Raw genomic sequence first — 25,109 nt, 5'->3', positions numbered from 1 at the left:
GGTTATCAGTGTGGTTTGGAGTCATCTCCAGCAACATTATTGAACACCCGATTCAAAGGCAAGGATTTTCAGATGACAAAACATTTCAGACTGCTAAATGAACACTGTTGCAGAAATGAAAACGTTGATTGTTCAACAGAAAAAACAGCTCATGTTTCAATCAGTTACCACCGTTACAGGTGAGACTTCTTCAGTCTGGTAGGAGTTCAATGACACTATTAGTCAATTTCTAGCGAGTCACAAACCATTAAATGGAGCAGACGTCAAATTGGACAAATTTTTACTGGAGGGATATTTGCCTGGAAACAGCAATGCCATAATTGGTTGGAAACAAAAAATTACTGTGGCCAGCGCTGTATCAATTGATTCTAAAAGTATTATGTATCACAGCAACATCAGTGGCCTGTGAACTAATATTTTCAAAATCAGGACAAATATGCACTGAGAAGAGAAAGAGACTCATGTTGACTAAAATGGGTCAAATTTTATTCATAAATGACAATATTGGTTAATTTTTCTTTTATGGGAACATAGATGGTAATACTGACTGTAAACGATGACTGCAGATAAACTTCAATTACAGTAGTTATAAATCTTATATTGTGTTTTCACAATAAAAATATCAAAATATAACAAAACTCAGTCTTCATTCTTAAAATTTCTCCACCTGATAACGAATATTTAGGGTTTTGTTGTAATATTTATAACTTTTGCAGCAGACGAAATTTAAAACTTTTGCATCTGAAAATTACTAGGGACCTAACACAAAATTATTGCTCCTCTTCATATGTTCTTTCAAAATAGTACCATATCAGATAAAAATATAGGTTTAGTGACCTGAAATAAAAAGGCAATGTACCTACCTTTTATTTATTGTGTGAAGTGTGTGTGTGTGTGTGTGTGTATGTGTGTGTGTGTGTGTATGTGTATGTGTGTGTGTGTGTGTGTGTGTGTGTTTTTTTTTTTTTACTGACAAAGGCTGTGCCGAAACCTATATGCAAGTGTCTTTTGCTCATGCCTATCTGCAAGTGGATGTGTCTTCTTTACGGTAAATAGCAATCTATCTTTTTCTATCTTGTATGTATACATCTTTGTTTTTAGATATATATGTATGTATGTAAATGTATGTATATTTATATATCAAAGAAAATAATCAATTTTTGAAACTATAATTGGACAGAAAAAAATCTACTCACCAAGTGGCGGCAGAAAAATCCACAAATGAAAGTTAAGGAAATGTGCAAGCTTTCTGAGCCATTGGCTCTTTCTCCTGGTGGAGAGGTTGAACGGGAATGAAACTAATGAAGGAAAGGGCTGGTGAGGCTTAAGAAATGGGGAAAGCTACAGAAAAATTGCCCAGAATCCTGGAGCAGAAGAGATATACTGGATGGCATGATAAGAAAGGACTGATAGAAACACACATCAAACACTGCTATATATACCTCTATAAGTGACATATTATGGGAAAAATGTGTCTTTTGTAACACAGGTGATGGGCAATGTCTGAAGCTGCAGAGCATCACGTGTACATGACAAGATGGAACTTTTCATATTATTGTTTTCCCCCAAGATAAATAAGGGAGAAATTGAACAGTAGTAAGGAAAAGGGGTGGGTAACTCCTAGGATTAAAGTATCACTTGCTAGGAAGATTGGGCTGTACCCAATTCAGAGAAAAAATAGTCAAGATTTGAAACCCCATTATGTCCGCTCCCTCACTAAAAAAGCAAAGCAAAAAATACGATGCTTCAAGAACAAGGCAAAAACTATCTGGAAGACTTGAGTCCACAGAAAATAGCTTTGGAAAATATTATGACAGGACCAAATCATTGGTCACCATATTCAATGATTATTTTCTCACAGTGCAATGCAAGACCTCGCAAACGAAATGCAAACAGAGCTAAACAAGAAAGATTATCTTGTTTATATATTCCACAATATTCTGTAAACTTTCCATAGCCTTTGATTTTGTGGCTCACAAAAGTCTACTTAGGTAACTAAAGTGTTATAGTATTAATGAAATCTTTCTTACAGGGGTAGAATCTTATCTCTGTAACAGAAAACAGATTATCTCATTTAGAGACTGTATTCCAGGAATGAAAATAATCTCAGAATGAGGGAACATAAAAGTGTGGAGTGCCCGAGGCTCCAGTACTGGGCCCACTCTTGTTTCTAACCTACATGAATGATCTTCCAATGGCTTTAAAACACAGTTAAAAACACTACTATTTGTTGGCAACACAAGCACTCATATCAAGAATCCAAACTCGACCTTATCAGACAGTTCACATGACAGCTGAACAGACCTACAACTGCTTCACAGCAAACAGCTCAAATTTTAATGAAACGAAGATAATTACAATTGCTAACAAGCAAAAATGGCCTTCTAATGCAAGAAGAAGATTTTATTGGTCATACAATGAATGAAGCGCAGTGTGTAAAATTCCTTGGGTTCAGCTGGATAACACCTTCAAATGGAGCCATCATGTGAATAAATCAATCAAAAAGCTTAGTTCACTGTGGCATACCCTTAATAGCATCTCCCACTACGTCAATCTAAAGAGAAGAGTGCTGGCTTATTTTGCGTTTTCTCCCTTCCTGTTGTCTTACGGAATTATCTTCTGGGGCAGTGCACCTAAATTAAACTATGCCTCAGAACACATCCATCCAGGAGTCTTATTGCTGGACAGAGCTAACAATCTTACAAACAAATGTGTATCGAATTTTCTACAAATACGGTATGACTGAAATTAAAAGAAAAAGGAGGAGAAGAAGAAGAAGAAGAAGAAGTTCGCAACAAATCCAACCAAGTTTAACCAAACAATGGAGCATCCATGTTTGAATGTAATGATATTATGAAAAGGAAAGTTGCTACTCACCATATCGCAGAGACACTAAGTCGCAGGTAGGCACAACAAAAAGACTGTCACGAATATAAGCTTTTGACTATAAAGGCCTTTGTTGCAAATAGATGACACACACACACACACACACACACACACACACACACACACAGCGCGCGCGTGCGCGCGTGCAAATGCAACTCGCACACACGACTGCAACCTCTGGCAGCTGACACTAAATTGCGGGCAACAGCAGCAGTGCATGATGGGAGTGGCACCTGGGTGGGGTTAACGAAGAAGCTGGGGGTGGGGAGGGGGAGGGATAGCAGGGTAGGGTGCGGGACAGTGAAGTGCTGCTGGGGAGTGTGCAATGATAATGTGGAGAGAGGACAGGGCAGCTAGGTGCAGTTGGGAGATTAGATGGATGGCAAGGAAGAGTGGGGGGGGGGGGGGGGGGGGGGAGTTTTGGAAAAGGAGAGAAGTAGAAAGACTGGGTGTGTTGGTGGAATGAGGGCTGTGTAGTGCTGGAACAGGAACAGGGAAGGGGCTGGATGGGTGACAAAAATGACTAACATAGGTTGAGGCCAAAAGGGTTACTGGGACGTAGATATATTGCAGGGAGAGTTACCACCTACGCAATTCAGATAAGCTAGTGTTGGTGAGAAGGATCCATATGGCACAGGCTGTGAAGCAGTCATGAAATGAAGGATGTTATGTTGGGCAGCGTGCTCAGCAACAGGGTCATCCACTTGTTTCTTGGCCAGAGTTTGTCGGTGGCCATGCTCACATAGAATGCAGCACAGTGGTTACAGCTTAGCTTGTAGATTACATGACTGGATTCACAGGTAACACTGCCTTTGATGGGATAGGTGATGTTTGTGGCCGTGTGTTCCTCCACCAACTCTCCATAGTTCCTGTCCCTTAAGCACACCATGCCCCTGCTCGTCACTACTGATGCCACCCTCATTTACACTAACACCCGTAGCACCCATGGCCTTACCACTGTTGAACACTACCTTTACCAATGCCCCGAACGTTCCAAACCAACAACCTCTTTCCTAGTCACCCATGACCAACTATATCCTCACCCACAATTACTTCTCCTTTGAAGGCATTACCTACAAACAAATCTGACGTATGGTTATGGGCACTCACATGGCATCATCCTATACCAACCTATTCATGGGCCATCTGGAGGAATCTTTCCTGAACATCCAAATCCCAAACCCCCACACCTGGTTCAGATTCAGTTATGACATCTTTGCGATCTGGATCGAAGGTGAAGACAACCTACCCACATTCCTCCAGAACCTCGACAGCTTCTCTCCCATTTGCTTCACTTGGTCCTACAAAACCCAACAAACCACCTTCCTGTATGCTGACCTCCACCTCAAAGATGGCTACATCAGTGCCTCTGTCCGTATTAAACCTACTAACCACATGCTGTCCCTCCACTTCAACAGCTTGCTGCCCGTTCCACACCAAGAAGTCCTTTCCATACAGCCGAGCCACCCCGTGGTCGTCACATCTGCAATGACGACCGGTCCCTCTCGAAATAAACCAAGGGTTTGCTTGAGGCCTTCACAGACAGTAATTATCCTCCCAACCTTGTACAAAAACAAATCTCCCGTGCCTTACCTTTCCAGTCTCCCCACAGCCTCACCGTTCGGCCACAGAGGAGCATTTTCCTTGTGACTCAGTACCATCCAGGACTGGGGCAACTGAATTCAATTCTCCACCAGGGTTTTGACTACTTGTTGTCTTGCCCTGAAATGAGAAATGTCCCAGAGTGGTATTCCACCATCCACCGAACCCACACAATATTCTGTCCATCCGTACACACCCCTGCTCCCAACCCTTTACCTCATGGTTCATATCCCTGTAATAGACTAGATGCAAGACCTGTCCCATACATCCTCCCACCATCACCCATTCCAGTCTGGTCACAAACATCATTTATCCCATCAAAGTTATCCCATCAAAGGCAGGGCTATCTGTGAAACCAGTCATGTAATCTACAAGCTAGCTGCAACCACTGTGCTGCATTCTGCGTGGGCATGAGAACAAACAAGCTATCTGTCCACCTGAGTGGCCACTGACAAACAGTGGCCAAGAAACAGGAGGACCACCCTATTGTTGAGCACGCTGCCCAACACGACATCCTTTATTTCAATGACTGCTTCACAGCCTGTGTCATATGGATCCTTCTCACCAACACTAGCTTATCTGAATTGCGTAGATGGTAACTCTCCCTGCAATATATCTACGTCCCTGTAACCCTTTTGGCCTCAACCTATGTTAGTCATTTTTGTCACCCATCCAGCCCCTTCCCTGTTCCTGTTCTAGCACTACACAGCCCTCATTCCACCAACACACCCAGTCTTTCTACTTCTTTCCTTTTCCAAAACTCCCCCCCCCCCCCCCTCTCTCTTCCCTGCCCTACTAATCTCCTGACTGCACCTAGTTGCTCTACCCCCTCCCCACATTGTGATGCGCGCTCCCCAGCAGCACTTCACTGTCCTCCACACCTACCCTGCTATCCCCTCCCCTTTCCTGTCCCAGCCTCCTCCTCAACCCCCACCCAGTTGCCACTCCCATAATGCACTGCTACTGTTGCTTGCAGTGTAACTTAAGCTGCCAAAGGCTACAGTCGTGTGTGTGTGTGTGTGTGTGTGTGTGTGTGTGTGTGTGTGTGTGTGTCTGTGTGTGTGTGTGTGTGTGTGTGTGTGTGTGTATGTGTGTGTGTGTCGTCTATTTTTGACAAAGGCCATGACAGCAAAACGCTTATATTGTGACAGTCTTTTTGTTGTACCTATGTGCGACTCAGCAAGTTTAACCAAATAGGATTACAGGCAGGTTATAGTCTACAGTGCTTTCAAAACTTAAACAATATGATGTGAAGGTGTCTTCAACATAACTGAAACTGGCATATTTAATGCTGGTTTCTTGATACAATTTTATCTTCAAAAGGGAAATAATGTTCGGTGAGAAGAGGGGTGGGTGAGGGAGGGCAATTTCTAAGGAAAGAATTATGGTACTGGTAGGATGCAATTTGGTTGACTTAAAAAAGAAGACCTTAATAGCCATTTGAAAAAGTTTAAAAGCATGGCGCTTTAAAAAGGTAACAATATCATCCAATGAATACATGGTGGACAAAAGCATGGATAAACAATGTTTAAAAGAAAATCATGATGTTGCAATTATTGTTGATAAGTACACTTAAACTATTAAGCGTATATTATTGACCTCTGAATAGCAAAAGTGTATCACAAACCATTCGATAAAATATCATAAGAAACTTTAAATTTCACTATCAATATAGGCTACAAAACATTTACCAGCAATTGAAGCAAAAGATCTCTGGTACTTTGAGCAATTCCACAAAATGAAAAACAATTTTCAGATTCTTTGATCTCTCAAGAAATAATACACACTGAAATGAATCTGACAAGTGCAGACAATGACAAAGATATTTTAAAAATCATTTAAGGCCTGGCCAGACAGAACCCAGCCTGGTAATGTGGCTTTGAGCTGCGACAGCCAAGTTGCGTCACTGAAATATTCGATATTGCATTGTGCTGTTGTGCAAATGGTGCTTTGACACAGCGGCCACCAGTCTGCCACTGTTGCCTGCATCCACTTGTCTCAGACTACAGATTTGCCATTGCAGCTTGTGGATGTGCCTGCTGGCCCATTTAACTGCTGTGATTTTTCATATTGACTGCTGAGGGCAGCAGTGACAGGAGGAACATCCCTCATACAGTGCTACAAATGCAAGCTGGTAATGAAAATCCAGCTGTTTTCATAGTGTGACAGTTGACACAGTAACAGCAGTCACTGCAGTCAGCTGCTCTATTTCTAATCTACTGACTGCACCTAGTTGCTCTACCCTCTCTCCACAAAGCCTGCTGCTTTTGGCATACCATGCTGCTGCACGCCACAGGCATCTGCCATGGCCTGAGCCATGCCACCAGACCTCATTCTGTCTGGTCAGGCATTTAGAGCTGAAATCAATATCACTGTTCCTGTCCCCATAACAAGATAAATGTGGCACACAATTAAAAATTATGTGCAGCTATTTAGAAGGCATTGAAACAAAAATAAGTTGTAAAAAGACTTTCAATGTAAAAGCCATAACTACAATAATAAATTTTAGGAGGAAATTTTGGTTCATATTAGTGTGTCTTCATATTTTGCACAAGCTCCTTCCAAAAACCATAAATAAAAGAAAACAATAAAGGAATTACAAATCGTAATGTTACATTAGCCACTGACGTCGTCACTTTTTGCACAGCCATGCTACACCAGTTGTTTTACTTAAAAAAATTAACAGTGTGACTCTATTATTTCCGAGTTATCTGCTTATTACCAGAGAGAAATCCACAAATTAGTGTAAAACTCTAAAATTTTCCATTTCCTCACGTGATAGCTTTTAAAGGTTTTCACAAATAACTGCAAAACACTCACCTTTGTTGATGGTTCAATTTTTATTATGCCTAGTGATTCATTGTGGTACATAATTTTTTGTGAATAAATGTAGTATTTTGGAGGTTATTTTGTAGAAATTACTTAAATCATACGACCAATCTGAAGCCATTACTTAGAGTTATTAGCTAGGACACCTGAAACCAGCCACGATATAATAAAACTTGGACTATCATAAAATGTGATTGGTTGCAGTTATTTCAAAAACTTTATTCATCACAGTTGCAGTGTTCCACACCCATAATGGATAAAAGTTTTAGAGCTTTTACATTTATTGCCAGTTTTGGGTGCTTAGAATTATGTACCTGAAATACTAATAAATGCAGTTATTTCTAAAAACTTTATTCGTCACAGTTACAGTATCCCACACCCATTATGGATAAAAGTTGTAGAGCTTTTACATTTATTACCATTTTTGGGTGCTTAGAATTAGGTACTTGAAATACTAATAATGTTTCGTTTTTGTCACACCTGCTTCCACGCAAAATAAAAAGCAATTCAGAATCACCAGTAATTTAGAGAGCAGAAAAATCACTGTAATGAAGCAACTACCTATTTTTCTGTTTGTAGCATTGAATATGATACACATCTTTATAACAATATTCTGTTACTGACCTTCAGCTTATTTTCACATTCTTGAACTGATGTAAGGTTTTGGTCCAGCTTTCTCAAACTTTCCACACCATTCTGATTGTCACCTGTTTTCAAACATCTACTTTTGTTCACTATTTCCATCAGTTCCTTTGTTTCTAAAAATTTTGTCTTATAACTGTAATAAATAATGATTCACATAAGAATGATAAACGACTAGATGAGATAGAATAATGACTCTTGCTATATTTTAATATGGACCTATTCATTAAAATCAGTGAACTTAAGGTTTGAGTTTTTGAAAACACTTTTGTTTGTCACTAAATTTTTTATTAAGTGAGGTAACGGGTACTTGAAAGACAACTAAAGTGGTGCAATATTTTACTATAATAAATAAAGAAGAGAGACCAAAGTATTAATAATTTTTAAAGATAAAAAAATTATTTGCAAGAAATGAGTAATGCTATAAAGGGAAGAAAAGAAAAAAAACCCACAAATATTTAAATAAAAGGGAATGAAAAGCAAAGTTATAATGGAAAGAAACTAAATTCGAAAGTAAAATTCTATGTACAGACTTGACAGAAACTCCAAGGAAGTTCTCGTCTTACGTTAAATCATTAAGTGGCTCGAAACAGCATATCCAGACACTCCGGGATGATGATGGCATTGAAACAGAGGATGACACACGTAACGCTGAAATACTAAACACCTTTTTCCAAAGCTGTTTCCACAGAGGAAGACCACACTGCTGTTCCTTCTCTAAATCCTCGCACAAACGAAAAAATGGCTGACATCGAAATAAGTGTCCAAGGAATAGAAAAGCAACTGGAATCACTCAACAGAGGAAAGTCCACTGGACCTGACGGGATACCAATTTGATTCTACACAGAGTACGCGAAAGAACTTGCCCCCCTTCTAACAGCCATGTACCGCAAGTCTCTAGAGGAACAGAAGGTTCCAAAGGATTGGAAAAGAGCACAGGTAGTCCCAGTCTTCAAGAAGGGGTCGTCGAGCAGATACGCAAAACTATAGGCCTATATCTCTGATGTCGATATGTTGTAGAATTTTAGAACATGTTTTTTGCTCGTGTATCATGTCTTTTCTGGAAACCCAGAATCTACTCTGTAGGAATCAACATGGATTCTGGAAACAGCGATCGTGTGAGACCCAACTCGCTTTATTTGTTCATGAAACCCAGAAAATATTAGATACAGGGCTCCCAGGTAGATGCCATTTTCCTTGACTTCCGGAAGGCGTTCAATACAGTTCCACACTGTCGTCTGACAAACAAAGTAAGAGCCTACGGAATATCAGACCAGCTGTGTGGCTGGATTGAAGAGTTTTTAGCAAACAGAACACAGCATGTTGTTCTCAATGGAGAGACGTCTACAGACGTTAAAGTAACCTCTGGTGTGCCACAGGGGAGTGTTATGGGACCTTTGCTTTTCACAATATATATAAATGACCTAGTAGATAGTGTCGGGAAGTTCCATGCGGCTTTTAGCGGATGATGCTGTAGTATACAGAGAAGTTGCAGCATTAGAAAATTGCAGCGAAATGCAGGAAGATCTGCAGCAGATAGGCACTTGGTGCAGGGAGTGGCAACTGACCCTTAACATAAACAAATGTAATGTATTGTGAATACATAGAAAGAAGGATCTATTATTGTATGATTATATGATAGCAGAACAAACACTGGTAGCAGTTACTTCTGTAAAGTATCTGGGAGTATGCGTGCGGAACGATTTGAAGTGGAATGATCATATAAAATTAATTGTTGGTAAGGCGGGTACCAGGTTGAGATTCATTGGGAGAGTCCTTAGAAAATGTAGTCCATCAACAAAGGAGGTGGCTTACAAAACACTCGTTCGACCTATACTTGAGTATTGCTCATCAGTGTGGGATTCGTATCAGGTCGGGTTGATGGAGGAGATAGAGAAAATCCAAAGAAGAGCGACGCGTTTCGTCACGGGGTTATTTGGTAAACGTGATAGCGTTACGGAGATGTTTAGCAAACTCAAGTGGCAGACTGTGCAAGAGAGGTGCTCTGCATTGCGGTGTAGCTTGCTGTCCAGGCTTCGAGAGGGTGCATTTCTGGATGAGGTATCGAATATATTGCTTCCCCCTACCTATACCTCCCGAGGAGATCATGAATGTAAAATTAGAGAAATTTGAGCATGCAGGGAGGCTTTCCGACACTCGTTCTTCTCGCGAACCATACGCGACTGGAACAGGATAGGGAGGTAATGACAGTGGCACGTAAAGTGCCCTCCGACACACACTGTTGGGTGGCTTGCAGAGTATAAATGTAAATGTAGATAGAATCATTGAAAATCAAGTGAGTGAAGCAAAGAGAACATTTTAATGCACAAATGCTTGAACTGAATATGAACTCTTGGTTAAAAATATAATTCTAAGATATATTAGGCAGATAATACTAAATCTTATGCAGATATTAAATCTTGCTTGAATTCACTGTCAACAATTTCACTCGCCCAATCCCCCAATCAGCACTCTCATACGGTACTTAATTTTATGCTCATCTTGTATTCTTGACAGCTCATAACACACATATATAAACAATCCGTTTCCAATTTATTTTTTATTTTTATTACATGAAACTATTGTGTCATGTGATATTGGAATTTCCTCTGGCATATAAAATGTTCAGAAATCTTAAGAGAATGCAGCTGGGTGGCATCTTTGACTACTACCGATATTTCATTCCTTTTGCACCTTCACCTGTCAAAATGCAGGCATTACTGAAGACGCCACCCAGTTGGTTTCCCATAAGCAGCCTGAATTATAGTGTAATTCAGACAAAGTCATTGAGCTTGTAAGATAAGTAACAGTTGCTGAGGTTAAATTTAGCAAGGGCAGTGTAACTGCAGCCAACACCACTGACACCATATGAAATGTCTGACGAAAATGCACTGGGTATTGTTAAGAAAAAGTATAATTTTTGGCAATTAGTTGTGATGCTGACTAACAGAATGAATATAGTAACCTCAGACTTTTTGCAGACGCTGCAGTTATCTATAATGAAGTACTGTTAAAAAAATTGCACAAATACTCGGTCAGATCTAGATAAGACTTCAATGTGGTGCCAAGATTAGCAACTTGATTTAAATGTTCATAAACATAAAATTTTGCACTTCACTTCAGCAGTGACAAAATGCAGTACTAATGAAAAAAATGATATTAAAGCCATGATGTGCAGCTTACAGGTCCATCCTTTCACTTAATATCAGGTATCCTACACATATGAATTTGCTGTTCACAGGCAATGTGGCTGCATGGTTTCAAAATGTAGTCATCAACATGAAACACACAAGTCTGCACAATGGTTTACAATAATTTTACACTGGCATTTTATGTTTAACACTGATGCAAACAAGTTTTTAATTTTGCTGGAAAAATGGAAACCAGTCCAAAATGCATAGTGATATTCTACTGCAACAAATAATTAATAAATTTCATTGATCAGTTGTGGCCATAAACTAACGAATGTGCATGGAGACCACTTGGCAAATGGATTTTTGTAAATTTTTATGTTTGTAGTATATGAATCTCAGAACTGAAATATCGGTCAGCCAAAGCAGTTCAATGAAACTCTCAAAAGTTCTTGAGAAAATCAAGTCTGAAGTTTTCTGAGGACGTGCAGATTGGTAACGGGATAATCAATGGATTGTTGGTTCAAATCTCAATCAAACGCTATTAACTGTGCCACATGGCCTGTAGGTAAAAATGTCTTAAATGTAATGAATTAAACTTTCAACGTCAAAGTCAATTTTTTCAAGAATTTTTGAGAGACGCATTTAACTGCTTTAGTTTCTAAATACAAAAAACATTATAACTGATTGCTAGATAGTCTCATTATTAGACCAAAAACCCCAACTGAAATGAACACTTAACAGGACGAAATAATATAATTTAGCAAAATATTACTTACATCTCCAACTTCTTGAATTCAGAGTATTTGATATAATTCACCATTTGCTTACATAGCTCCAACATTTCATCTTTTGCTTTCCTGGAAATCAAGAATTTCTATTTTTTTAGTGCATCTAAATAATGCAACATAAGCCTTCTTTCACAAAGTACATTAATACAAGTCTTGTAAATTAGTATGGTACATTATACAGAAAATAAATTTCTCTAATGAATCCTGGAATTCTACAATGTACATGACATTCTCAGCATGTGTCAAACTAAGATTGTTGTTTTGGCATCGAATAAAAACCACTTGCATTTTTGTGACCATTGTAGAGGTATTAAGAGTTTATAATGTCAAAAACAAAGTAGCCATTTTAAACATATATATGCAAAACATGACAGCAGCAACCACTTACCATCTGAGTTTGGGAGGGGGATAAGGAGAGGCATAAATTCAAGGTTTTGTCTCACAATACAGTGATGACTTTTGCTGCTATCAATTTCCTGATTTCCTACACAGTCTTCATCTGACTTCATTTACTATGACAATCACATTAATAAGAGAGGCCACTGCACAAAAAGTAAAGGGCTACTTGCACATATAATGACAACAATGATTATACTCATAAAAATATTCTGTACAGATTACTTAGCTGGTATGGACACGTTAAGAGAATGGAGGAGAAAAGGATACCCAGGAGAATACACAAGGTGAAACTGGGAGGAAAGAGACCAACAGCACGACCGAGAGACAGATGGCTGAAAGGAGTAGATGAATGCGTCCAGAAGAAAGGAGAAGACTGGACCAAGGTGAAGGCGGAGAGATGGTGGCAAGATAGAAGACAATGGAGAGGCCTATGTTCCGTACAGACCCGGCCAGAGGCTGGAAACTGTCCAGGATGATGATGACAGATTACTTAGCTGTTTTCTTATTCAAGTATCTATATGACAGTCACTGTCAAGCATTCATACAGTCATTTTGACTATAGTACAATTAAAATTACTTGATGGTTCACACCTCACACGTTGGAGTTGAGTTCCTCCAACCAACATCAAGCCCAAGCTGTTCACTGTTGCTAAACTGCCACTAAAATTGGTCAGTTCACTTCCAATTTCTTGTCTGGCTTTCTTGATGTGTTTGGATCCCGAATAATGGATCTGGCACTTTTATTTCAAATTTCACCACACATGATATCTACATCAAAAACCATCCATCCATCCATCCACCCATCCACCCACCCACACACACACACACACACACACACACACACACACACACACACACACACAAAAAAATGATGCCAAAGAAATACACAGATTTCATAGGCAGCACTAACTAAACACTACTGGAGACTTCCAAGGCGTGATTCAGTGTCACATATACAATTATCATAATCCTAGAGATTGGCTTACATTAGATAAGCTTTGTACGAAATTGCGTGAAGCCAAATTTTTGAAAGCTGCAATTCATCGTTGCGACTGGTTCACCACAGTTATAAATATACCCATTTAGCCAAGTGTTGTGGCATAGTTCAATGGTTAGCATACAATCCTGACATGTAGAAGGGTGTAGAGTCAAATCTCGTCAAATATAGTGAATTTTTTTCATTCTTAGTTTTTCATTTCTAAATCTAATCAAAAGAGTTGATTTTTTTTATTCAATTGATTGGATTAAATGTATTTTTTTTTTATTTCTAGTACTTTGCCATGTAAGTTTCATTGCCATACTGACTTTTAGATTTGCTCTTATTTTTCTCCCTATCATCATTTTTTTGTTTGGAATCTATCTATGTTGCCTATAATCTGCAACCAAGTGACAATGAGGACTCCTCATTGGTTGGTAATGCAGCAGCTTGTGTATCCGGAGTGAGGATAGTTTTGTTAATCTTCTATGTCTACCCAACTATTACAACCATGATCTTTCAAAATATAAAAAATTTAATAATCTAGGTTTGCAAGTGGCATCAATTTGAACAGAACCTGAGCTTTAGACAGCTGTATCCTACATCATCTTCATCAGGATCAGAACTACGGACAGCCAGGGTTGGCATGGTTTTCCATTTATATAGGTCAGACAGCAGCACCTACAAACTACCAGAGGAAATCTGAAATAATGCATACATTGTAAACCAAGATCAGCCATTTCAGATGTAGTACTGGCATCTTGCACCACCTGATGTTATTCAGCTCTCCAGTGTGCTGAAGCTGCCAGAAAGTTGCCAACCTACTCTTCCCGCACATGCATTATTTCAGCTCTCCTCTGGAAGGTTTCAGATGTTGCTGAACTATCTATGCATGCGGAGCACCATGCTGAACCTGGAAATTAGTAGCTTTACTCATGATAGGGATGGGAAAGACATCTGATGAAAGCTGAAGTAGTTGTTATTGTTGTTGTTGCGGTCTTCAGTCCAGAGACTGGTTTGATGCAGTTTACATGCTACTCTACCCTGTGTAAGCTTCTTCATCTCCCAGTACCTAATGCAACCTACATCCTTCTGAATCTGTTTAGTGTATTCAGATCTTGGTCTCAATCTACGATTTTTACCCTCCACGCTGCCCTCCAATACTAAATTGGTGATCCCTTGATGCCTCAGAATATGGCCTACCAACTGATCCCTTCTTCTAGTCAAGCTGTGCCACAAATTTCTCTTCTCCCCAATTCTATTCAATACCTCCTCATTAGTTATGTGATCTACTCATCTAATCTTCATCATTCTTCTGTAGCATCACATTCCGAAAGCTTCTATTCTCTTCTTGTCTAAACTATTTATTGTCCATGTTTCACTTCCATACACAGCTACACTCCACACACATACTTTCAGAAACGACTTCCTGACACTTAAATCTATACTCAATGTTAACAAATTTATCTTCTTCAGAAACGTTTTCCTTGCCATTGCCAGTCTACATTTCATATCCTCTCTACTTTGACCTTCATGAGTTATTTTGCTCCCCAAATGGCAAAACTCATTTACTACTTTAAGCATCTCATTTCCTAATCTAATTCCCACAGCATCACCCCGATTTAATTCAACTACATTCCATTATCCTCATTTTGCTTTTGTTGATGTTCATATTATATCCTCATTTTTATTTCTTCTCCATGAAAGCTGAAGTATTGTGTTCAAAATGATGTGCTTTGAAAACCAAAAAGATTTTATTCAAAGTTTTCATTGCCTGTGCCACTCTATTTCTGATACCTGCAGTGTTTCAGCCACCTGTGTAAGCCTGATTCTTAGGTAGGACAATTCTTTCATTTCTTCCACTACTGCATCATTCTCAATTTTAATGTTAAGCAAGTCATCATTCCCCTTTTTACTGCTCTTTATCCATGCTTCCTTTCAGCAAGTCTTTTGAACCTGCCATACAGCTGGCCAGAAAGACTAAGTTGTAATGCAAACCTTGGCATTGATATTTATATTCACATGACTACTCTGCAATTCACAATTACGTGCCTGGCAGATGGTCCATTGAGCCACCTTCAGCCTTTTTCTCCACTGTTCCACTCTCTAACACAATGTTAGTAAAATGAACAATTTAATCTTTCCAGTGCAAGCTCTGATTCCTCTGATTTTTCACTTTGTAGGTGGGCACCAACAAAATATTTTCGCCTTCTAAGCAGAGAGACGGAGATTGAAATTTCATGAAAAGATTTCACTGCAACGAAAAAGCCTTAACTCGTGTATCATACCCATGAGACACTTTTCCCTATTTTATGAAAATTTAAAACAAGTTGCCCTTATTTGTATTCTTTTAATGCAATCTGTCAATCCTACATGATTTGGGTCCCATAATACGTAGCAGCACTCCAGAAGAGGCTAGACAAGCATGGTGTATGCAGTCTTTTTAGTAGACCTGTAGCATTTTCTAAATGTTCTGCCATTAAAATGCAGCCTTTGGTTCATTTTTCCAACACAATTGTCTATGTCATTGTTCAAATTTAAGTAATTCATAATTGTAATCCCTAATTATTTATCATGCAACCAAGATTTGTGTGATTCGTCATGGAACCGAAATTTAAAGGATTCCTTTTCATACTCATGTCGATGATCTCTCACTTCTCATTATTTAGAGACAATTGACATTTTTCATACCATACACATATCTTGTGTAAATCCTTTTGCAAATGGTTTTGATCTCCTGATGACTTTACTACACTACTGATGACAGCATCATCTGCAGACAATCTAAGAGGGCTGCTCAGATGTCTCCTACATTGTTTACATAGACATCACTTTTATTTTACTTGATGACTTTCCACCAATTACTATGAATTGTAACCTTTTTCACAGGAAGTCCTGAACACGGTTGAACAACTGAGATGATACTCCGTATTTATGAAATCTGATCGATTGCAAGGTATTGTATCGCATCAAAAGCCTCCTGGAAATAAAGAAATATGGAATCAATTTGAGATCCCCTGTGAATTGCACTCATTACTTCGTATGAATAAAGGGCTAGTTGTGTTTTGCAAGAACGATATTTTCTGAATCTGTGCTATGTGTTAACAGATTGTTTTATTTGAGGTAATTCTTAACGTTCGAACGCAGTGTATGTCAATGTTCGAACACAGTATGTGTCCAAAATCCTATTGCAAATATATGTCAATGATATGGGTCTATACTTCAGCAGACTACTCCTATTTCCTTTCTTGAGTATTGTTGTGATCTGTATAGGTTTCCATTCCATTCCCTAGGTACAGATCTTTTGTTGAGCAAGGAGTTGTATATGATTGCTAAATACAGAGCTACTGTATCAGCATACTCTGAAAGGAACCTAATTGGTATACAATCTGGACTGGAGGACTTGCTTTTATTAAGTGCTTTAAGGTGCTTCAATACCCCCAAGGGTATCTACCTCTAAGTTGCTCTTATTATCAGCTGTTCCAGATTCAAAATCTGGAAAATTTACTTCATCTTCCTTGATGTAGCAATTTCCAAAACCTCACTTTAGTGGCACTGTCATCTGTAACACTGCTATCAGGTAATGAAGGTGCTTACTGTGTCTTGCCGACAGTGTAAATTACATATGACCAGACTGGGATTTTCTGCCACATTTTGAAACAGAGTTTAATTGTGGGAACTATTAAAAGCATCTCACATTCAAGTCCACACATAGTTTTAAACTCCAATATAACATGGCCAATCATCGACATTTTGTGTTCTTTTAAATTTTGCATACTGTTTTTGTTGCTGCTGTCACAGACTCCTGGCATGTTCTGTGTACTATGAAGGTACAATACCATCTCTTAGCAATTTATTTGATATATGTATATCTCAGTTGCCATCAATATTACTTCCTTGATTTAAGCCACATCTGGTCTATGCTTATACAGTTTGTCTGGAAGGAGTGGACACTGTTTCTTAGCAAGACGTCAAGCCTATTTTTACTTACTTTTTTAAGCAGATATATTTTGTGTTAATTTTTGGTGTATTTGGATGTCACAGTATTCAGTCTCACTGCAACAACTTTGTGGTCACTAATCCCTGCACCCACCATGATGCTCTCGTTTGTTCAAGATTATTTGTTGCTAAGAGGTCCACAATTTTTTGATGACATTTTGTGTTTCATGGACTTTAAACACGAACATTTGCCGACATATCTGGGGTAGATGGTATTCACCACCAACTATCATTGTATGAGTGGGGTACCTAAGTTTTTCAGGACTGCCACAAGTCACAACAAGTATGATTTACTGACTAGTTTTGTTCTATAGTATTACAAGAGCATCATCAGACTCTCTGGAATTTACACTGCCAGCACCAGAGATTCAGTTGGTTGTACAACAGTGTTTGCTATGTCCATGAATGTTCTGTAAAAGGAATAACCTCTACCACTACTAACTCGTAGAAACTACTTTACTTCACTACATCATAAACTCTCCACTATCACCTGTATGTAATTTATTCTTCCTGAACACCATTAGCTTCTTCGGAAAAATTTTGGTTGAACTTATCTCCAGCTTCAGTCAGCTTTCAATCTCGGCAACGATTAGAGCTTCAGTGTTTTGTATTAGCTCTTGGAGCACTAGTTATTTCCCAACACAGCTATGACAATTTAAAACTACAATAGCAATTATTGCTAGATCTACCCTCATCCTGTGTTTTTCCTGCACCATTTGAAACTCAAGCCCCTCCTGTACTTTCCCAAGACCCTCTAACCTAAAAAGTCACCCACTACCAGTTTCCAGAGTGTAACGAACTCCTGATATATTAAACGGAACTTGAAACACCATCACTCTATGGTGCAAATCAAGGAATCTGCAGCCTACAGGGCTACAGAACTGTCTGAGCCTCTGATTCAGATCCTCTGTTCGGCTGTGTTCCAAAGGTCCAAAGCCGGTTCTGTTGTCGATGCTATAGACAGTGAGATCCGCCTTAATCTTGCAAGCATGACTGGCATTCGTTTCCACTTCAGATAGGTGCCTAAAATAACAGAGAATCTTTTCTGATCCAAAGTGACAGATATTATGAGAACCAACATGAGCCACCCACTTGCAATTGGCTGGCTGCACCCTCTGCTTTTTATAGCATACAGAAGCACCTGTTCCACATCTGGGATGACTCTCCTAGTACGCACACAGAGTGCTAACTGGACTACTTCCTCTCCTTGGCAGAGATATCCCTAAGAGACCCTATTACGTGCCTAACATTGGAGCTCCAAATACCAGTAAGCCTACCCTCTTTGACTGTCCAGATCTTGTAGACTGAGAAGCTTCCTCTGAAACAGGACAAATGACTGCATCTGGTTCAGGATCGTTAAGGGCCACAGACACTGCCTAAAACTTGTTTGTCAGACAAACGGAGGATGCCTTTTGACTAGCCCCTTGGAAAGTCTTTCGCTGTCTGCCGCAACTGGAAATGACCTCCCACTCAACCACAAGTGAGGGGTCAACCGCAATGCAGGCAGTAACCGATGGGATGTGCTGGATGTCCCTTGGATCCCCACATCCGGATCCCTACAGTGGTGTCTACTGGTGATGAACTCAAGCTCCACGAGTAAAGCCAGCACCACCTGGAACTGCGAGCGAAGGGTCACCAACTCAGTTCACATCCAAACATAGCAATCCCAGTTCCTATCTTTACTACAGAAGGCAGAATTATGAACTAGAGAGCTATGAAATGACGGACTGTGCATAGTAAGCAGACAAGTGAGCAAAAAATTTAAGGATTTAAACCAAAAGTTAGCCCAATTGACATAATAATAAATAAATATATTTACCAATGCCAAATAGCAATGAAGAACAGAAAATAATTTATGACTCCATTGAAGAGTTAATGCCTTTTGGATTTGGAAGTTTTCTTGTAAGCTAATGTGATTTTTTTGCATCGGAATCTATTTTCATGTCTGTTTCTATTGTGTTGGCTGGCAGTTTTCTTGTCAGAGATGTTCTGTAAATGTTGAATGGCTCATGCCACATTTCCATGTTCTCTTACATTTTTTACACCTTACTTCAAATGTTCTGCTGGTCTCTCTTAAGTATAGAGCATCGAAACTGTTACACTGAAGTTGAATTTACTGTCTTAGTGGAATAGGTGATGCGATATACTTATTCAGATCAGCACAACATTTGGAATAAGGCACAAAGAGTGTGAAAGAGCATGGAAATATGGTACTCATCATTCAACGTGTGCATGACATGTCCGAAAAGAAAATCTCCAGCCTACCACAATAAAAACAGACACAGGAAAATAGCCATATTCAATGACAAGAAACGTCTCCTAACCCTACAAGAAAACTTCCACATCCAAAAGGGAATTATAAAAATAAAACACACAAACATTAGCAACCAAACATTACTTAAACTATTACACATATTGTAGATATTTAGCAATGCCTTTATACACTACAAAATAAGCACAAAAAAAAAAATTGGCAATGTACACATCCTAGAACATCCACCACCTTACCACAGTGAATAACAACTTACACACGGAAGTTAGGACATACTAGCTACCTCCCCCTCCCCCCCCCCTCCCCCTCGCTCTCTCTCTCTCTCTCTCTCTCTCTCTCTCTCTCTCTCTCTCTCTCACACACACACACACACACACACACACACACACACACACAAAATAAGAAATACACAATTAAGCACCCCCCCCTCCCACGCCAGGCGCACGCACGCACGCACGCACGCACGCACACACACACACACACACACACACACACACACACACACACACACACACACACACACAGAGAGAGAGAGAGAGAGAGAGAGAGAGAGAGAGAGAGAGAGAGAGAGAGAGAACAATAGCAGACACTCCCACAACCACCAAAACAAAGACAAAACAAAAGACAATCACATAGGTGTAGAAGAATGTTAAGAATGAAGTTACAAACAAAAAGCCATGATTAATGATAATAATTTAATACTGGTTATAGAAGTAAATTAAAGCTGAGAATTGTCCGCGATCTTAGCAAACAGAACTGTAAGGAAAACCTTACTGCTACATGACTACTGACAATGGTTCAAAATAAAGTGATACAGATGTCGTCTACTATTAAAGTTCCAAAAGATGGTATTAACATACACATAGCTCAAATAGGGGTAGTGCAGAAGTGGGTCTAATAAAGAAAAAGAAAATATAAATGTGGGTACGCTACTGTAAAACGAATCGTGAACATATTATTGTAGACATGAAGCCCCTACACTGTGGTACAAGTTTATATGCCAACTAGCAGCACACACGATGACACTATTGACAGAATGTGTGATGAGGTAACAGAAATTATTAAGCTAGTTAAGGGAGAAGAAAATTTAGCTGTGATGGTGGAATGGAATTCGATAGTAGGAAATGCAAGAGAAGGAAAAATAGTAGGAGAATACAGATTGGGGGGAAAGATATGAAACAGGAAAACACCTGGCAGAATTTTACACAGAGCAATATGAAATCATCACTGATAGCCGCATTAAGAATCATGAAATAATGCTGTATAGATGGAAGGAACCTGGAGACACTGGAAGGTTTCAGATTGATTATATAATGGTAAGACACAGATTCTCAACTGTATTTTAAAATATAAGACTTTTCAGGGGGCAGAAGTGAACTCTGACCACAATTTAGTAGTTGTGAACTATAGTTAAAACTGAAGAAGTTGCTACAACGTGGGACTTGGGTACGTTGAAGAACCAGAGATAGTTGAGAATTTCAGAGGGAGCATTAGGCAATGGTTGACTCAGACGGGGGAAAGGAATACAGCTGAAAATGAATGGGTAACTTTGAGGGTCGAAATAGTAAAGGAAGAGGAGGATGAAATGGGTAAAAGGAAAAAAAAAAAAGGTCAAATAGGGGAAAAATTGTGTAGTCATTAATTTTTGTACAATGGTAGGAGGGAGTCCCACGAATAACATACTAAGTCCAAGAGGTGGGTGTGAGTAGGTTGGTGTTGGGGGTGGAGTGGGGGTTTTAACGATAATTTTTTTTTTTACATTTTTCTTTAATAATTTGAGAACTGTGGCTTCTACTGAAAACGTTTCCCAGAACAAAATTGAAACTACATTAAACTTCCAACAAAAAGGTCCTATTCCTCTTTTTTCTAAGACTAGCAGTTCCGTTGTAGCAGGTGATGGAAAAATTGCAGTTTATTAAAAATAATGTCTTAATGTTACAAAATTTATGTTTGTTGTTAAATGAAGTGGGTTAAGGACAAATACGAAATTTGTGTACCACATCTAATTGCAGCACAGTTGTATTAAAGGAAGAAGAGTCTTCTGGAGGTGTAACAGAGTGGAAAGGGGAGGGGGGTTGGAAAAGTGTGAAAGAAGGTAGGTTGCCAGATTGTAGATGTGCACTTTCCTCATTCATAGGTCTTCCAACAGAAGAGTGAGCAGATGATTCCCCACTATCCATCCCATTATGTCACAGGGAGAAATTGCTGGGTGTTTCACTACGTTATACTGAGCCTCCATAGAGTGCCTCATCAATTACTGGCAATGTACTGTGCGTCCTTAGAAAATTTAAGACATTCTTTAAATTTAATTATTCTTTCGAAACTGACCACGAGTGAGAAATGTGGGAGCTGTTATAAGATACTGAGCAAAGGGATTTGTTGCCAATCTTGTAGGAAATATTTTCATAGGGGGTGAGGGTGTGGGTGAGGTTGGGGGTGGGGTGAGGGGTGGAGTGGGGAGAATGTTGGGAGAACAGAAGAGGCCCTCTCCTGGAACTGCAGAGTATGCAGTAGGAACATTTTGACTGGGGAACAGGAAAGGAAAATCTGTGCCCTTCAGGCACAGTTGGAGGAAGAAAGGAAGGAACTGATAAGGATCAAGGGAGGTGGGAGGGGGGGGGGTGTGGAGGTGGTTGAGAACTGGCAGCTAGCAGGAGGACAGGAAGAAAGAGAACACGTTCTGACAGTTTTATCATCAACACCAAAAACAGTTATCTACCACGTACAGAGTTAAGTGGAGAAGAGCCTCAGGTAGAATGAGGCCAAGAAGCCTAGGAGTGTACAAAGTGTTAGGAAGAAAAAAGTGCTGCTGCTAGGTAGTAGCCATGGGCAAGGTGTAGGCCCTCAGTTAGAGAAAAGTTTAGGAGCAGTGTACCAGGCCACCACTATCTTCAAGCCAAATGCAGGGCTTTATGCAGGGTCTTTATGTAAGGACTTTACAAAAGAGGACCATGTAGTAACAGTGGGTGGGGCGGGAAACAATTTGGACAGGGATGGGGCATATGGTATAGGTGATGACCGGCACAAGATAGCTTCTCTGACTCATGGCACCAACATACACTTTGTTGATCTGTTTGGGCGTCATGATCGGCCACACCTTGATGGAGCTGTGAGGCGAATCACTGTGGGATTACAGATGGCTCTGAGGGCAGCCAACTTTGCTCATGTTTCTATGGTGCCCTTGGGACTATCGACAGATGTGGTTTCACTAGGCGTGGCCTACACTTAAGCAGGACTGGAAGGGAAGATTGGTACAGGTGATTCATGAAAGTATTGGGGGTGGGTCTCGGGCCACACATGGTCAAATACCTGTTGTCATGGGTAGGAAAAAGCAAGACTTTCTTAGGATAAATCCAGACAACAGGTTCACCTGCCTAAAGAATATATCCAGCACTTTAAAGAAATACTGAAACAATCACTCACAAGACAGACTTTAACACTCCAAATATCACACATACCAGATGTCACAAAGAAAAACAAACAATTGGAAAGAATAACATGGGGCATTTGACAGACTTCACAATCCTCCATCAAAACATGCAATCAATAAAAAATAAAATACAACTATTAGAAGTTGAGCTCCAATCTTTGAACTGCATCGTAGTTTGTGTGTCTGAGCACTGGTGTAGAGAGAAATAAATTCAACACATAGTGTTATCATCGTATGAAAGGGCAAACTCTTACTGCAGAACTACTTCAAGGGGTGAAGGATCATGCATTTATATCAGAAAAGGAACACAGTTCAAATCGAAACATGACCTCAGTACAACAAGTGAAGACAAACACTTTGAAATATCAGCTATTGGTTTAACAGGGCTTGATATCACCAAGAAATTAATCATTTTATGTGTGTACAGATCTCCCAGTGGTAGTGTGGACACTTTTTCAATAAATTAACAGAAGTTCTAGATACAGTCTCAAGTACAAAGGTCAACATAATTCTGTGTGGGGACATTAACATCAACACTAATATCACAAATGAATCCAGCAGCACCCTCATAAATATATAAATAGCCTTCAAAGTTTTGGCATGTCCCTATTCATCAATTGTGCAATAAGGGTTACTACAACGACTGCATCAGTTACTGACAATGTGGCCACAAACATGGATAGGGAAAAATGTGATGTAGCTGTAAAAGATCTTGGACTATCAGACCATCTCTCTCAAATTACAACAGTAAAATCAGGCATCGAATCATTCCCTGAACTACAAGCCTACAAATGACATCTATCAGAAATCAAAATACAAGATTTTTCAAAGGAACCAGCAAAACAAAGCTGGGATGAAGTGTATAAGGAAACCAATGTGAATAAGAAATTCTCTAAATTCTCCACATTATTTAAATTGAACTTTGAAATGGCATTTCCAAAAGTGTGCATGTCTGTATCAACATCTCACAAAAACTTATGGATAACAGCAGCTATTAAGAAGTTCTCCCAAACACTTAAATACCCAGTTCCATGAAAATGAGTTGGAATGATCCAGAATTTTTAAATTTCTATCACAGATGCAAAAAGATCTATAGGAAGATGCTGATTACTTCAAAAAGGTCATTTAATGAGAAAGTAATATATAATGCAGAGAATAAAAGCAAAGCAGTCTGGGATGTTATAAAAAAGAAAATGGGGAGAGGTAAAAAAATGCAAAATAACATACTGCTAAGGGAGGGGGATAAGGTAATAAATGATCCACAATACTTACTATGTAAATGAGCATTTTTCAAAAATTGCAGAGAAATTACAGCAAAAATTCCCCAAAACAAGTATAATACCTGTAAATAATGCTGCACTAAATACAATGATATTACTTCCAACTGCAGAGAATGAAGTCAATAAAACTGTTCAAACACTAAAAAATAAAAAGTCAGCAGACTTAGATTTATTACCAATGTGTGTACTGAAACAATGCTTAGAGATTATACAAGACCCCTTAACAAATATAATAAATGAATCCTTCACTTCAGGGACATTTCCAGAGCAGTTAAAAGAGGCAAGAGTTGAACCTTTGCTTAAGAAAGGTAATGTAGAAGATATAGAAAATTACTGGCCCATTTCCCTGCTGTCACCATTCTCAAAAAGCAAATGAAGCTCTCAAGGAAGTTTACGATTGGTCAATAAGCAATAAAGTGACATTGAACATAAAGAAAACTAATGCCATGAATTTCAGTTTGAAGAGGGAAAATGACAATGTTAAATTAAACATAGATGGCACCTCTATAGACTGTGTAACAATTGCAAAAATTCTAGGAATGAATACTGATTCTCAGTTGAAGTGGTGTGACCACACAAAGGTATTTGCAAACAGAATGTCATCAGCATGTTATGCCCTTAGAATCCTATCATCAATGTGTAACATGTAGTGTCTTTTAGTTACATACTATTCATATGTACACTCAGTGCTTAGCTATGGCATTCTTTTTTGGGGAACAAATGCACAAATTATGAACACAATTTTCAAACTCCAGAGCACAGCCATAAGAATCATAACCAAAAATGGTAGTTGAGCTCATTAACTGCTCCGTATGAATACATTTACCAGTCAGTTGTACACATCAAAAATAACATTGGTAATTACTGCACAA

The 25,109-nt window shown here is 39.2% G+C and overlaps 1 protein-coding gene across 4 annotated transcripts in view; it reads right to left on the bottom strand.

The window, feature by feature from the left end:
- The window catches only part of LOC124709038, a 342,602-nt gene that overhangs the window by 73,110 nt on the left and 244,383 nt on the right, over nt 1–25,109 (bottom strand). For all 4 annotated transcript variants that reach the window (XM_047240687.1, XM_047240709.1, XM_047240701.1 and 1 more), the window contains exons 23-24: nt 11,870–11,950; nt 7,942–8,095 (exon numbers count right to left, since the gene is read on the bottom strand). In XM_047240687.1, the coding sequence (XP_047096643.1) occupies nt 7,942–8,095; nt 11,870–11,950 (235 nt within the window). The remainder of the gene's footprint in view (nt 1–7,941; nt 8,096–11,869; nt 11,951–25,109) is intronic.

The sequence above is a fragment of the Schistocerca piceifrons genome, chromosome 1 (assembly GCF_021461385.2).
Source record: "Schistocerca piceifrons isolate TAMUIC-IGC-003096 chromosome 1, iqSchPice1.1, whole genome shotgun sequence".
In the NCBI taxonomy this organism is placed as follows: Eukaryota; Metazoa; Arthropoda; class Insecta; order Orthoptera; family Acrididae; genus Schistocerca; species Schistocerca piceifrons.
This window is presented reverse-complemented; position numbering and strand designations above follow the sequence as displayed.